The 13,960-nt window shown below is 39.1% G+C and overlaps 1 protein-coding gene across 1 annotated transcript in view; it reads right to left on the reverse strand.

The window, feature by feature from the left end:
- Positions 1–1,554: 1,554 nt before the first annotated feature.
- Positions 1,555–13,960, reverse strand: part of AFG2A (AAA ATPase AFG2A) — a 323,232-nt gene continuing 310,826 nt past the window's right edge. Inside the window, exon 16 of the mRNA XM_075200108.1 lies at positions 1,555–1,787. Coding sequence (XP_075056209.1) covers positions 1,611–1,787 — 177 coding nt within the window. The 3' untranslated portion in view covers positions 1,555–1,610. The remainder of the gene's footprint in view (positions 1,788–13,960) is intronic.

The following is a 13,960-nucleotide window of genomic DNA, read 5'->3' on the forward strand; positions in this document are numbered from 1 at the left end:
TGCATAATACGTAGCAAAAAAAGAAAAAACTAAGAAAAAAACATTTTGTGGGTAAAATGGCACTTGTGTATATATACAAATTAATAAATAGTTATATATGGGTGAGCATGGGGAACTGGTTGCTGGAACAGCTCAGAGAAAATAAATAAAAAGTTAATAATTTACCTAGTGATGTATTATCAATATTATACATATAAATTCTTGTTTTGTTTTCCATGTTTATTTTTATTTCCCAAACATATAACTGGTAGAGGTAAATCAAGCTCAATGTACTTGCTACCAAGAGACAGTAACCACAATTAGTACGCAATAGTAAATAAAATAATATTTTAACACAAAATATGCAACAAACAAACAGAAATAACTCCCTGGTTCTGGTTTAACAGGATTCAGTCTTCTGATTGGTTGGCTGGTACAACCATTCACGTAGGGAGTCCAGCTTCACTAATACAATTAGCTTCAGTACAGGCCAGAGCTAAATGAATGAATTTTTTGCACCAGTCAACCAATCATAAACGTGTGTAATTGACTCCTCCCTATTTTGCACAGTGAATTTTCAAGGTTTTTATTTAATCACTCGATGGAATATGTTGGATTAAGACTGAAGATGAGAGAATCATTAGGAAGGAAAAGCACAGTTGGTACTTTGATTAGGTCATGATTGAAAATAAATCTCTTGTTTTTCTGGATTATATTTAAAAAAAAATAAAAATTCAAACCACCGCACTACTGCTGGAATTGTCCTGATATTGGGGTTTGTTTCCAAAACAAGGCACTATGCCATCTAAGGAACTGATTGTAATTCTTCAGATAGCTATTTGGCATGAATATAAATTGAGTCAGTAGATTAGTGTGCTACCAGGTCCGAAACAAATGTCTGGATCTTGTTCACATAAAGGTTGTCAAACTGGACAGTGATCCTGTTGCTCAGAGTTTGGGCTCGGTGGCAGGATTGGCCTGTGTGTGGCCAGCTAAGCACACAGAGCAGGAAGCCACCACAGCATCATAAGACAGACTTGAGAGTGCTAGGCTCAAGAGATAGATAGACAAAGGTATTTTTCACCACCTCTGTCACCTAAGCAAACTAACTGCTGGGCAACTTTGTCACTTATTGAAAATCTCCCAGTCACATCTGCTGCTGTCACTTGCCCCCTCTGTATGCCTAAAATTAATATTCCGGCTTATTTGACTTGCAGATGGCTGTTCTCTAGAATTGTATCTCTCCACTTTGCCTGTAACAGACAGCTTAGATATACTGTTTCCTCCACCCCCATTACTAGACCCTTTTCATTATTTGCCCTTCGATTTAGGAATGCACTGTCTTTCAATGTCTGTCAAGCATCTACTCTCATCACCCATCTTAAAATTCAGCTCTTTAAGGTAGCATTTCAGCAGCTACTCAGCAGATGTGTATGCATGGAAAATCACCCATTTCATCTGTTATATGCATTTTGCTATGTGACAGGTCTGTCTCTGTCCAATTTAGTTTCATAAAGCAAGCCTGTAGAAAAGATATTACTAGCCATTTATTGAGAAACAATTGACACACCAAGATCCTTTTTATAGTTGTATTTAATCATGAGAGTGCTTTCTCCCACTAACAATACAACTTATAAATTATGCAGTCTACTTTTTTGCTGGTAAGTCTCATAAAACTGGATAAGGGAGTCTGGGATTCTTGGGGTCACGATGTCCAAAGCTTGACCAAAATGCCTCCCCATAATGCACTGGGCATCAATGTCCTCCTGCAAGGCCAGCAGCGCAGCCTCTCGGCAAACAGCGGTGATCTGCAAAAGAACAAAGAAGAAAAGTGTTTAATGACAGCACAACAACATTTGGTTTTAAAGAATTTTATTTAGAAAGAAAATACATCCTTATCACCTTGTCCATATCACAAATCATAAAAAGAAAAACATGTGAGCGCCTGGTTTATTGGTTCCAACATCCATTGCGTCCTTTTAATGTGTACTTGCATCCTACACATAATGAAGGCAGCCAATGTATGGGCTGAACGGATACTCATGGGAATGCACCCTGTCAATTAACTAGAAACCAGTGATTTTTATTAAGGCCCTTTGGCTGCCAGTGACTTGACAGACGGCAGTCTCATAAATATTGGTTGAGTCCACAGAATAGCCTGCAGTGTGTATAGGAGACAGTGACAATTTGCGAGAGAGGCTTCTGCTATTTTACAAGGACCAGTCATATTCTTGTCTGTATTTTAACCATTAAATTTACACTGAGGGTAAAACAGCACCTAAAGGTATAATTTATGTTTGTTTGGAGATAAAGGGTTAATGTCTTCCTATGTGAGAAAAAAAAGTGATTTAGAGCCATCTTTTATCACACAACAGTGCTCTGTGCAGTGTCTACTGTAGATGGTGGAGGTCACCATAGAATAGCAAGTTAGGGTGAAAACCTGAAAAGTGTGTGCAGTATGATGAAAATGAATGAACCTAGCATGTTGTGCTAAGCACAGAACAGCAATGGAATAAATCTCATGCATGGTGAAAAAAAAATCTTCATGAACGTACACAGCAAACAATACCTGGAAATGGATATAGTATTGTGAAATAGTAAATATAATATTTCTGTTACAGAACCATATTCATCATAACATCCCAACCCACATACATCCTGGCACCCAGCAAAACAGCACTGTGTCCACTCATTCCAGCATAACAGCAGCAATATTCAGTCCCATGCCCACCCACAGTTCCACAACATATATCCCCAAGTGCATCAAGATAACCTTTAACCGACCACATACAGAGCATAGGCTTCATGTACAGCTGTGCGCTCAGTATAGTACCCTCATGTCCTCTGCAGTTCCATGTCAACTATCTACACCATACCCTCCTGCCCATATACGTTATAGCCCCATGTCAACCATGACAGGTCTGTGTCCAGCATAACAGACTCATTCCCACCATATATACACACATTGCCCAGCATAAGCGCCTCATGCCCACTACAGTCCCATGTACAGCCGTGTCTAGTATAACAGCCCCATGCTCACTGCAGTCCTGTGCGCACCGTATTCATTCCTATGTCTACCAAAACAACCTTATGCCCAAAGTTTTGCAGAATACAAAATGCATAACAGCCTCTGTATTATCCTGTGCTCACCATATTAACCTCATGTCCATCATAAATGTGCCAACTATGCAGTTCCCTCTATAGTGCTGCATTCTGCCAACCAAAGTTGTACCCAACCATACACTGCCCTGCACATAATGGTTCACACCCTTCCAACCATCCCTCCCCCCAACAAAAATCCCTAACTTAATTATTCTGTTTGGTGATTAGTGTTCATGTTAGCAGAAAAGAGAATGTTTTCCGAGTATGGAAAGAAGACCTGCAATTTCATCCAATGAAATCATGGTTCCTGTGTTCAATAGAAATCACATGTGGTTTCAGCCAATGAAACCACCATGGTTTCAAGCAGTCAAGCAGCAGTAGCATCATATTAAAACTAAGAAACATTGAACTTGTTACAGGGCAATAATGTTTTCGACAAAAAAAAGCAGCTATTGTAGTGCCAATGTTTCCCCCAAAAAATTACAGCAGACGCTAAACACCGCACTGAAGGAAAGCAAGTCAATGCCAATGTAACTTATAACAAGTGGAATTGAGCGTTAACATCTAACCATTTGCTTCTTTTTTGCCCTGTTGCTTGTAGCGGTTTTGTGGGGCTTTTTTTTTTTTTAAAAAAAACAAAACACTTTTGTTACTTTTATTATCCAGTGTACTATACTGTATGTGGTGTGCAATAAATTATGTGTTTTCTGTGTGTGGTGTCAGTGTGATGGGTTTATAACTAAATCTATATGCCTGGTGTGTTTGTTTCTATTTGTTCTTGGTTCCCCGGAAAACATAACATTGGGTTATGACTATATTTTAAATATACCTTATGCTAATGCATAGCGATAGAATGTTATGGTCATTGCTTTACTATGCTTTTCTTTTTTCAGTTATTATACAAACTTAATTTTGCAGATTACTAGAAAAAGTAACAACAACCTGTCATTGCCACTATTCTGCCACCACATCCTATGCTTCCATTTAAATAAAGTTAGTTAAAAACAAAACCATGATCCAACAATTGGAAATAATGTGGGTAAAAGGTTTTTTCGATGGTTTGAATGCTTTGCTTTTCCAGCTCCCAGGCCTTTAGACAGCGGAAGCAGACTGAGGCTGGTGTCATTCTAAAGACATAAAGACACATTGCTTGCAGGATGAAAAGAGATATTGTGGGTTTTCTGTACAGCACAGAATACAGTGATTGGTATTCACAGTGCACCCATCTATGTGAACCAAAGGACCAGCTGAACCTTATTTGTTTGTCCATTCAGCATATTTTCTCTGTTTGTTCATTTGCTGTTGCCCTGCTTATGCCATGCTGATAGAAGCTAAAGCAGTTAAGTCACATTTTAGAGGATTTAGCAGCATGTTTAGGAAGCCTTCACAAAAACATGCATGGCTTTAGGTGGCTTTGTCATGCAACAATATTACACTTAGTCCCATGCGACTGGTTTTTGCAGGGTCAATGAAGCTCAAAATCTATACTGAATTCCGTCGCAAGGGAAATTCTATACCATTCACAAATCTATTCCTCCCCATTCTTTGCTCTTTCATTCAATGTTTTATGGCCCTGAAAGATATGATAAACATTCCAGTCTCTACTTCCCCATAGAAAAAGTCTAGCTCAAGAACTAGCCAGTCAATTCCTTTTCTATCAAAATGATGATTTGGAAAGTTAGAAAACTGAATTATATACATTTATTTCAAATTGAGCAAATCATATGATAGCTATAGACATTTGGTCAATAAAGCATATGATACTTACTGCTAATTATTTATGTTTGTTAACATAATAGCAGCTTTCATAAACTGTTATTTTATTATTTTAATGAAAGTGAAACACCTACTTAGTGAAATATAAAATACTATTTTTTTTAATTATGTAAGTGCACAATATTATTTCTTTTATCTTATATATTAAAGGCTATTATTTCTATGTATTTCTGTTCTATAAGCTGTGTAAGTTAATAACAAGCATGTCATAATGAGGGGTATAGCTCTCTAAGGTCTGTTGAGATTTCATAGCACATTAGATGTTTCGATACCTGCCCAACAGCAAAGTCACTGTGGAAATTATATTTAAATGTTGGCGAACAGACAGGATGTAAAAGCTATTATTTTCATGTTGGAGACAAACATAACATTTTGGGAGGCAGAATACTTCTGATAATACACAAACTATTTTAATATATGTATAAATTTCTGTAAATAATATCTGTAGAAACAATGAGTTCTTATGTCATTGCTTATAAATCGGTGAATTCTGATGTCATCATTTCATTGTTCATTAGATAAACATGCACATTATAAGGAGTAATGCATGCCCTATGGTAACATATGATCATCCTCATTTATTTGTAAGGCACCACAAAACAGAAGCCTCCAAGGGAGGTTTCTGTCCTCCCTGAGCTCACCTTAGGACACCTGTCCTCCCTGAGCTCACCTTAGGACACCTGTGTTATGGTTAGACAGAGGTACCGTCCCAATCAAACTCCCCACCTGCCAAAATCATACAAAATTAAAATTGCCCATAAAAACGGAACAAGTACAGACGAACAAAGGCCCTTGTTCATGAGAGCTTACAGTCTAGGGATATTATGGATATTAGACGTGATATTGGATTTCTGTGACTTGTATGAAAGGACTTGGCATACGTCATTAGGTTTTTACATGGTCACAAAACTCCTCCATGACTTCTAACAGTCATATAATTTACAGCAGGGACTATTAGTCAGCACATTATCTACATATCAAAATGTAAATTATGAAATTAAAGAGAATTGAGGGACTTGGTGAAATCATTGGCAGATTTAGTAGAATTGTTTTCATTGTGTTAAAGCAGCAATCCCACATATAATTTATTTTCTTAAACAGCAAATTTTGTACAATTTTAACATGATGCTAGAAGCAATTTTTTCCTGGATATCAGTCTATGACTCAGTGTTACGTTCAAAAATAGTTATGTGAGGGAGAATGTAATATGGCTGCCACTGCAAACAATAAATTAAAACCCTGTAAAACATTTGTTTCTGCCGCTTCTCAAGAGTGTAAGCTGATCTCAGGGTCTGAGCCAATCAGTCATGGAGCTCCTAGGGGGTCATGTGTGGGCAGTGGAAGGATGGGGAATGCAAAGGAGAAGGGCACTCTAAAATCTCTCTACTTTCTATAACATATATCAAGCAACTGTGGGTGTCATGGTTATAGAATGATACTGAACAAACTATAAATCATTAATAACAGCTTAAATACAAATACTAAGGAAAAATTAATAACAATGTGATTTCTTACAGTTAACCAGTCTAATTTATGTTACAGGAACCCCCCCTGTTTTTTGCAGAACATTGCAAATATGCTGCACTTTGAATTATGCATTCTTCGAAAAGTTACTATAGAGCTTTACCAAAAGACTCATAGAATAATGATAAGTGGCCTATTGCAGAGTATCATATGTAAATCAAGAAAAGTGTCATTCAGGATTTTAAGTCAATGCAAGTTTTAAAGTGAACCTGTCATACCCAAATCAATCTACACAGTTGTCTTCAAATATCAAATATGGATGTGCCTATGTGACCTGTTCTTTCCTCAGTTACATAAGGAGAACAGATAAAATGTCAAAGAAGCAGAGTAAGCTTTAAGAAAACGGAATATATTAAAAAAGGGACCCTTAAAAAAGGAAGAACTTCTTTGACAAATGTTGAGAATGACATAAAGACAATATTTATATACAAGTATCTATTATGAGGTTTTATTAGGCATTATTACTTAGTTTTTTCCAGATAAGGGGATACTCCATATTTTGGAACATTATGATAAATCATATTTGAATATTATCCTGGCCTCTCCCTATGCTGCCTCTGTCATTACCTTTTCATTTAATATTTTAGCAGTGCTCCTCACAGTGACTGTAAGAAAAGGCACTCGATTGTGTCTGTATGTATTACAGTTTCACTTAGCAGCACCAAATATCTACTTTTTGTTTTGTTTCTGGTTTTCTGAACTCTCTGGCTAATGGGTTTCAAACTAAGAGATCACATACATGTACTATTAAACCAGAAAATGTTAATTTATGTTGACAGAGTCCCTTTGTGCCTTTGTTATGTTACTGGTCCCTGGTGGATTCATACCCTGCAAGATGGTAAATATTGGTTCAGGCTATCTCCACTACTTGTTGTTGACGGCTCTGTTTTGTGGAAATCTAGCAACACACCCAAGGTAGTGACTGCCTGGGTAGACAGAGAGGTAGCGTGCCTCCAACATTCTATTGTCACTGCATATTTTTAACTTGCTCCAGCTTTCCATGTTGTAGCTTGTTATTTGTAGAGATCAGGATGCCTGTGATACAACAAGGATGAAAATGAGGTGAGGACTCTGAAATTCCTTTGTGGTGAAGAATATGAATGAAATTCAAGAGGATGTTTTGTGAACCAATTGTAAACACACTTTCTGTCCTCCAGTAATCTTATTGATACACTTAGTAAACAGTAATCACGAGAGGCACTCCTGGCTTGAAATATTAAAATACTGTATAATGTTATGAGGAGTCTCACCACTGCAATACTGCAACTATTGTAATTGCCAGCAGAGAACTGACACATTAATGTAATTACTATAACGGATGTCTATATATTCCACCCATAGAGAACACACGAGTCACAATGAGTTAAACTGTGGAATCTCGCACAGAGCAATGTTTTAAGTTCACATTCAACAGGTGGGGAGGATTCAGGCCAGAGGTTCCTCCCGCTGGTTCCAACTTGCCCGGAAGATTTGTTTCCTCATATAACATAAACCATTTTCCAAAAATGTACAAATTATAACAAATTTTTATGTCTTTCTTAGAAAGGTATGTAAGGGGAAAAAACATGATTGAAAGCATCAGAGCACAAGGGAAGCCACACAACCTGAGTGCTTAAAGAGGAATGGCAGCATGGGAGAAATAAGGCACGTCTGAACCTTGGCAGTCGTTGGCAGAAAGCAGGCATGTATCCTGATAGACCAAGTCATATTTACCTTTAAGAAATATACAATTTCTGCAATGATTTAGCAAAATGAGTTTGGCTTACAGTAGAAATATATTGTACTGTTATTACTGATCAATGTTACAGAATTAGGATAGGTATTTATGATAAATATGTGCAAAACTAAAAACTTAACAATTCTAATATAAGTAAGTGCATAGTTGCAGTATCGTATTCCTACAAATGGGGCTCATGTAGATGATGCGTGCCACTCTTTCTTGCATAAGATATGCGCATCAATATTGTGCATGCACACAGTCCCTATGCATACGTCCGTATATATATATTTTAGGACTGAATTGCGTCTCCCTACACCTGGAGAGGCAGAACGGCAGTGGACAGAATGGGGCAAGTTCTGCTAGAGTACAGTAAGGGTGTGTTCACTTAGATGCAACATAATCAGATATGGAAGCATCCCCAGATTGTCCTTTTAGGAGGCGCATCTCTTGTAGATACTGGAGAGCTGGTGCAACTATACGCAATGATGATGATGATCAGCTGCGCTAACTAGCAGCTTCAGAATGGCTATTTACCTATCGACCCCAGCTGATATTACTTACATCACTAGCGGTTTGGCTATACAGATGTTTGTACTTAATTTAATATGCATTTCATTATATTTTATATTTAAATTGCTACTTTAGCATTTATTATTAACTGTGAAGACAAATAGGGTAATACAACTAATCTGTCACATCTCTTCGTTAGATATCTGATGCAAATGCTACTGTTTTTAAGCTGTACACCACATGAGATGCATCCAACTGAACACATGGATGCAAAATGGGATGGACTCTATGAGGCCCGGAGTTAAAGCCAAGGGTCGTCACCCCCCCTCCCCACCAAGACCTCTTCTGAGCATGTGCGGTTCCATTGCACATCTGCAGGGCCCATGCATGCTCGGAGGTCCTGGTTCTGCTCTTTTGAGAGTAAAGTGAGGACACGGGGGACTAGTGGCATTTGGAGAGCAAATGAGTCTACTTTTGTATGAACTCCATTATGTTACAGTGTTAGGTGAATCATATTCCAAAATTCGGGGAAAGTAAGCAATTTCAGCTAAAGATTTCTACGGTCATAAAATGACAAGCCTTGAGAAACCAGGACATATGAAAGCTCATGTCAGTTAAGTGTCTTCCAAATTATGCCTAGTTGGACAGATTCAGCACTGACCTGGAGTCCTGGATGAGTGTGCCCTACTAATTAGTATGAACACAACTAATGCTATAACACCATACTTGCCGACTTTTAAAACCTCCCCTCCGGGAGATCCGGCTTGATGACTCAAATTGCGCCAATAAGCCCCGCCTCCACCAAGACCTTGGAGGATGCCTACTCTAGTCTAGGAGGACTACTCTACATTCAGGAACCTCCCGGAAATTGCGGGAGGGTAGGTAAGTATGTGTAACACCATAAACAGTGACTAAGAGTATGACTATTCCTATGAAAGTGGACAGTGGAGCATGGGAAAACTTTCTACTTTCCCCCATGCCTGCGCCATTGTCTGCTTTGTTTAGATGACTGTGTGCACTGCACCAGTATCTCTCCTTAGAGATAAACATTTTCTATACCAGTATCTCTCCCCGCTACCTGTACAAAATGTAACTGGAGAAAGACTGATTTAAATAATAGTTGTGCACAAGCCCTTAGAATGAAGAATAAATTGTTCTTTTATTTTATAGTGCATGTTTCTAATAGCTACTAACAATAAAAGAAAGAGAGAGAGAAAAAGAGAGTGAGAGAAAGATAGTGAGAGAGAGATAGAGTGAGAGATAGGGTAGAAAGAAAAGACAGAGAGAGGGAGAGAAAAAGAAAGTGAGAGAGAAAGAGAGTGAATGAGAGAGAGAGAGAGAAAGCCGTTGTTTCTTGGTACTTTACTTAGTATAGATAGTTAGCACAATCTTAAAGCTCTTTCCCGGTATTTCTTCATACATCTTACAGACGAGCAGACCGGGAGCTCTAGGTGCTTTACCTATGTAAACAACCTTGATTTTAGTGACAGGACAGAACATAAATCAATTGAGTTTTTCAGGCCTCTGGTTGCAGCAGCACATGAAATGAAAATCAATCCTATTTTTAGATGCAAAGCTGAAGGGGAAGATTGCCATTTAGGGGAATACACCATGGTATTGTGAAAGGAAGTAACATCTGCATGTAAAAAGGCAGCAAACAAATGTCAGCCTATACAGAAACAAGCCAGAGAGGAAATGGAGCTGCAAACTTTGCATAAACATCCAATACGCTTTGGTTAGAGCAGCATAATAAACGGATTACGTGAGTGAATGAAGCTGACGCAGAACAATTAATGACTAAAAACTGTCCATGTATACAAGATCACTATTAACATAGCTGTACCAAACATAATCCAATAGATTATGCTTTAGATTGTACAAAGTGCTAGTGCAGTGTTTCCTTTTTCTGAGAGGCTCTAAAGTGCTCCAGCTGGCAAATGGTTTAATGCTGTGAGAGCTGGCTGTAGTGGGCATCACATTAACAGCAAGTGATGGTGTTTTTTCCCCCTTTTTTTTGGGTTCAGACTGAAAGCAGCATGTTGTACGTTTAAAGAACGAGGCTGTATCTGTAAAGGAAAAACATATTCACCCCCTCAAAGGTTAAATCTAATCTGCTGTATTTCTGTAACAGATAATATCATTATCTATTTATATAGCACCACTAATTCCGCAGTGCTGTACAGAGAACTCAGTCACATTGGTCCCTCCCACAGTGGAGCTTACAGTCTAAATTCCCTAATATACACACAGACACACACTGAAAGAGACTAAGGTCAATTTTATAATAACCAATTGACCTACCAGCATGATTTTGGAGTGTGGGAGGAAACCGAAGCACCCGGAGGAAACCCACGCAAACACGGGGAGAACATACACACATAATGCCATGGTTGGGAATTGAACTCATGACATCAGTACTGTGAGAAAGAAGTGCTAACCACTAAGCCACCGTGCTGCCCTCAATAAAGGCTTATTATGATGCCCATGTCCCTCAAGTGTAAATGAGGTAAGTAGAGTACATGTCATGTGATGTCCTACAAATCAGAGCTATGAAAAAACAATAAGTTGGAGGTTCAGCACAAAAAAATAAATGTCACTACCAGCAGCTAGTCGTGCCTTGCCTATGTTCTATCCAGTCAAGTCAAGTGGGTGAGAAAGAAATTAAGTTGGACAGAGAGGGGTATGAATGATTGTGTGGGAAAAATGGTGATACAGGATTTCCATTTTTAAGGAGATGTTCAACTTGGGACCAATTCACCTCTTTACATAGTGCCAGTCTATTTAGCAGTTTGGTGAGGATTCAATCACTTAAACCAACACAGTTACCTGAGAGCTGTCCTTCAAATGTCTCTCAGGTAACTGGCAAATAGTGCTGTCCAGTAGGTGGACAGTGCTATTGGCCAGACAGAAGAAAAAGAGAGACATTTGAAGGACTGTGTATGATCTGGGAGACTAAGTATAACATGGATAAGAATGTGAATGTGAATTCTGGGCATGGGCGGAGACTGCAGCACATTCACTCTCACGCTTTACATCCAAATTTTGAACCTCCTGACCATTAGCCTTCTCCAGTGCCGTAACTAGGGCTGTGCGACAGGGGCGACTGCCCAGGGCGCAACGCTGAAGGGGGGCGCAATTTAGGAATATTTTAGGTTAATTTGGTTAAAATTGAGTGCTAGGGGGGGCGGCATTTGTCTTTCTCGCCCAGGGCGCTAGAATTCTAAGTTACGGCTCTGGCCTTCTCTAGTGTTGAAGTGTCTTTCCATCCAGCCTCTAAGTCAGAGCACTTCAGCTCCCATTCTCAGGTAAGGGTTTGAATCCCAAAGGAAGGTCGAACGCGGAAGTGCTGTCCTTGGCCACAATGTGGAAAAACTCTTTAAGGGTTTTCCTATGGAGCCATGGCCCACACCAGTTTGTACATGTTTGCTGAACATGCTTATAATTTGATAATTAGAATTTCCTGCTCCATAGTTTTCAATGGATAAATGAACAGTTCACAGAAACCAACTAACAAAACAATAACATAAAGCTATCACTCCTCAGGCTTATATGATACAGTCCTGTCCTGCCTTTAAATGATAATTTTACCTGTATATAAATAGAATAAAGGAATTATGCAATGCTTAAAAAAATATTTTTCTGTCAGTATACACATGTCCTTTTTATGCCCCAGAGCTATTTAATTCATTGGTATTATTATAAGCAAATAAAATATCAGTCAATTCAGTTTACCTAATTTAAATGTAATTTATTCATTAGCTTTCACATTTATTGCTATTGCTTGTTTTTTTATTGAGAAAGCCAGATGTATATTATAGACACATGTTGAATATACTTTCCAAATTTTTTCCCCCCTCCCCTCTGGCAATCGTGTCATGGAGGCCCCCATTCCGCCCACTTCACTAGAAAGTGGGCAGGATGTGGGAGAATGGTCTGCTCTCCTAAGAGTCCTGGAGACCTACCTGGAATTCGGGAGTCTCCAAAAGTGGCCAAGTATGATTTTGAAGCAACAGGTCCTATAACAAACATCTAATAAATATACTTGAAGCCGAAAGTTTATGGAAAGGCTGTAGATCACGAAAAGACTCTGACGAATTGAATCTGGATCTGGCATTGCTGGCCTTATCATCAGCCACCTATGACCAAAATCTCAAGCACAGTGCCCTATGTAAAACAATTTTTTAAAGCTTTTATTTATAAATTTTGTCACACAATAAACACATATACAGCAGTATCCCAAGAAGGCAGAACCAAGTTACATTGTGAAATAGAATCTACTGTATAAAGAACAAGTCCACTTGGGGCAGTTACAAAACAAACAGGTAGAAGAATTTTTTAACAATAACTCAATAAAGAACCATAAAGAGATGCTGAGAAGTGTGATGTTGTATACAATAGTGAAGACAGGGGTAAGATGGGAAAGAGGAGAGGTGGATGGGGAAGGTGATGAAGGAGGGGGGAGTTTGAGACCAGGGGGTAAATGAATGAATCTCCAGATTCTTCATCTCCGGCGTGTTCAGCCTCTTCAGCGCTTAAATTTAAAGCGGCGCTGCATTGTAAAGGGAAGTTTCCCTTTACAATGCAGCGCCGCTTTAAATTTAAGCGCTGAAGAGGCTGAACACGCCGGAGATGAAGAATCCGGAGATGAAGAATCCGGAGATTCATACATTTACCCCCAGGTCTAGGGCCCCCGGCGGCCAGAGGGCATATCAAATAGAGCATTATGCAGCAATCAGCCTAGACAGGACTGTTCACAGGAATAGGGCTGAAATATTTTGACTTTGATCAGGTGGCGAATTGGGACTTGAGGGACCATTGTAGGTGACCTAATCATCCCAAATTTGGGAGAATTTATGTGTTTTCTTATTAAAGTATGCTGAAATTTTCTCCATGGATGCTAAATACCAGATTTAATTGTGAAGTGCTGTCTGGAGGATTTGGAATTTTCCAGTGTGTCGCCACCAGACATCAGGCCGTGTTGAGGATCTGAACAGACAGTTTCTCTAAGTATTTGTCTAGGGCATCGATAGGGGAGCCAAGTAAAAAGGACCATGGGCACTTTGAGACTTGGACGGTAGTAATGACGCTAAACAGAGCCGCCAAATAATGCCAGAAGAGGATATTCCCGGGCAAGACCGCCAGATGTGGATGAAGGACCCCTGTTCCCCACAGCTCCTCCAACATAAGTCGGAAGTGGACCTGTAGATTTTCTTCAGGCGGGTAGGAACCAGGTACCAGCGGTAATAGATTTTGTAGGCTTTTTTCTTAACAAGGGATGAGATGGAAGTCTCAGACACCCTCTCTCTAATTGTCTACCATGTGTTCTCATCTGGCGGTCTACCCAGGTCA

The sequence above is a fragment of the Mixophyes fleayi genome, chromosome 1 (genome assembly GCF_038048845.1).
Source record: "Mixophyes fleayi isolate aMixFle1 chromosome 1, aMixFle1.hap1, whole genome shotgun sequence".
In the NCBI taxonomy this organism is placed as follows: domain Eukaryota; kingdom Metazoa; phylum Chordata; class Amphibia; order Anura; family Limnodynastidae; genus Mixophyes; species Mixophyes fleayi.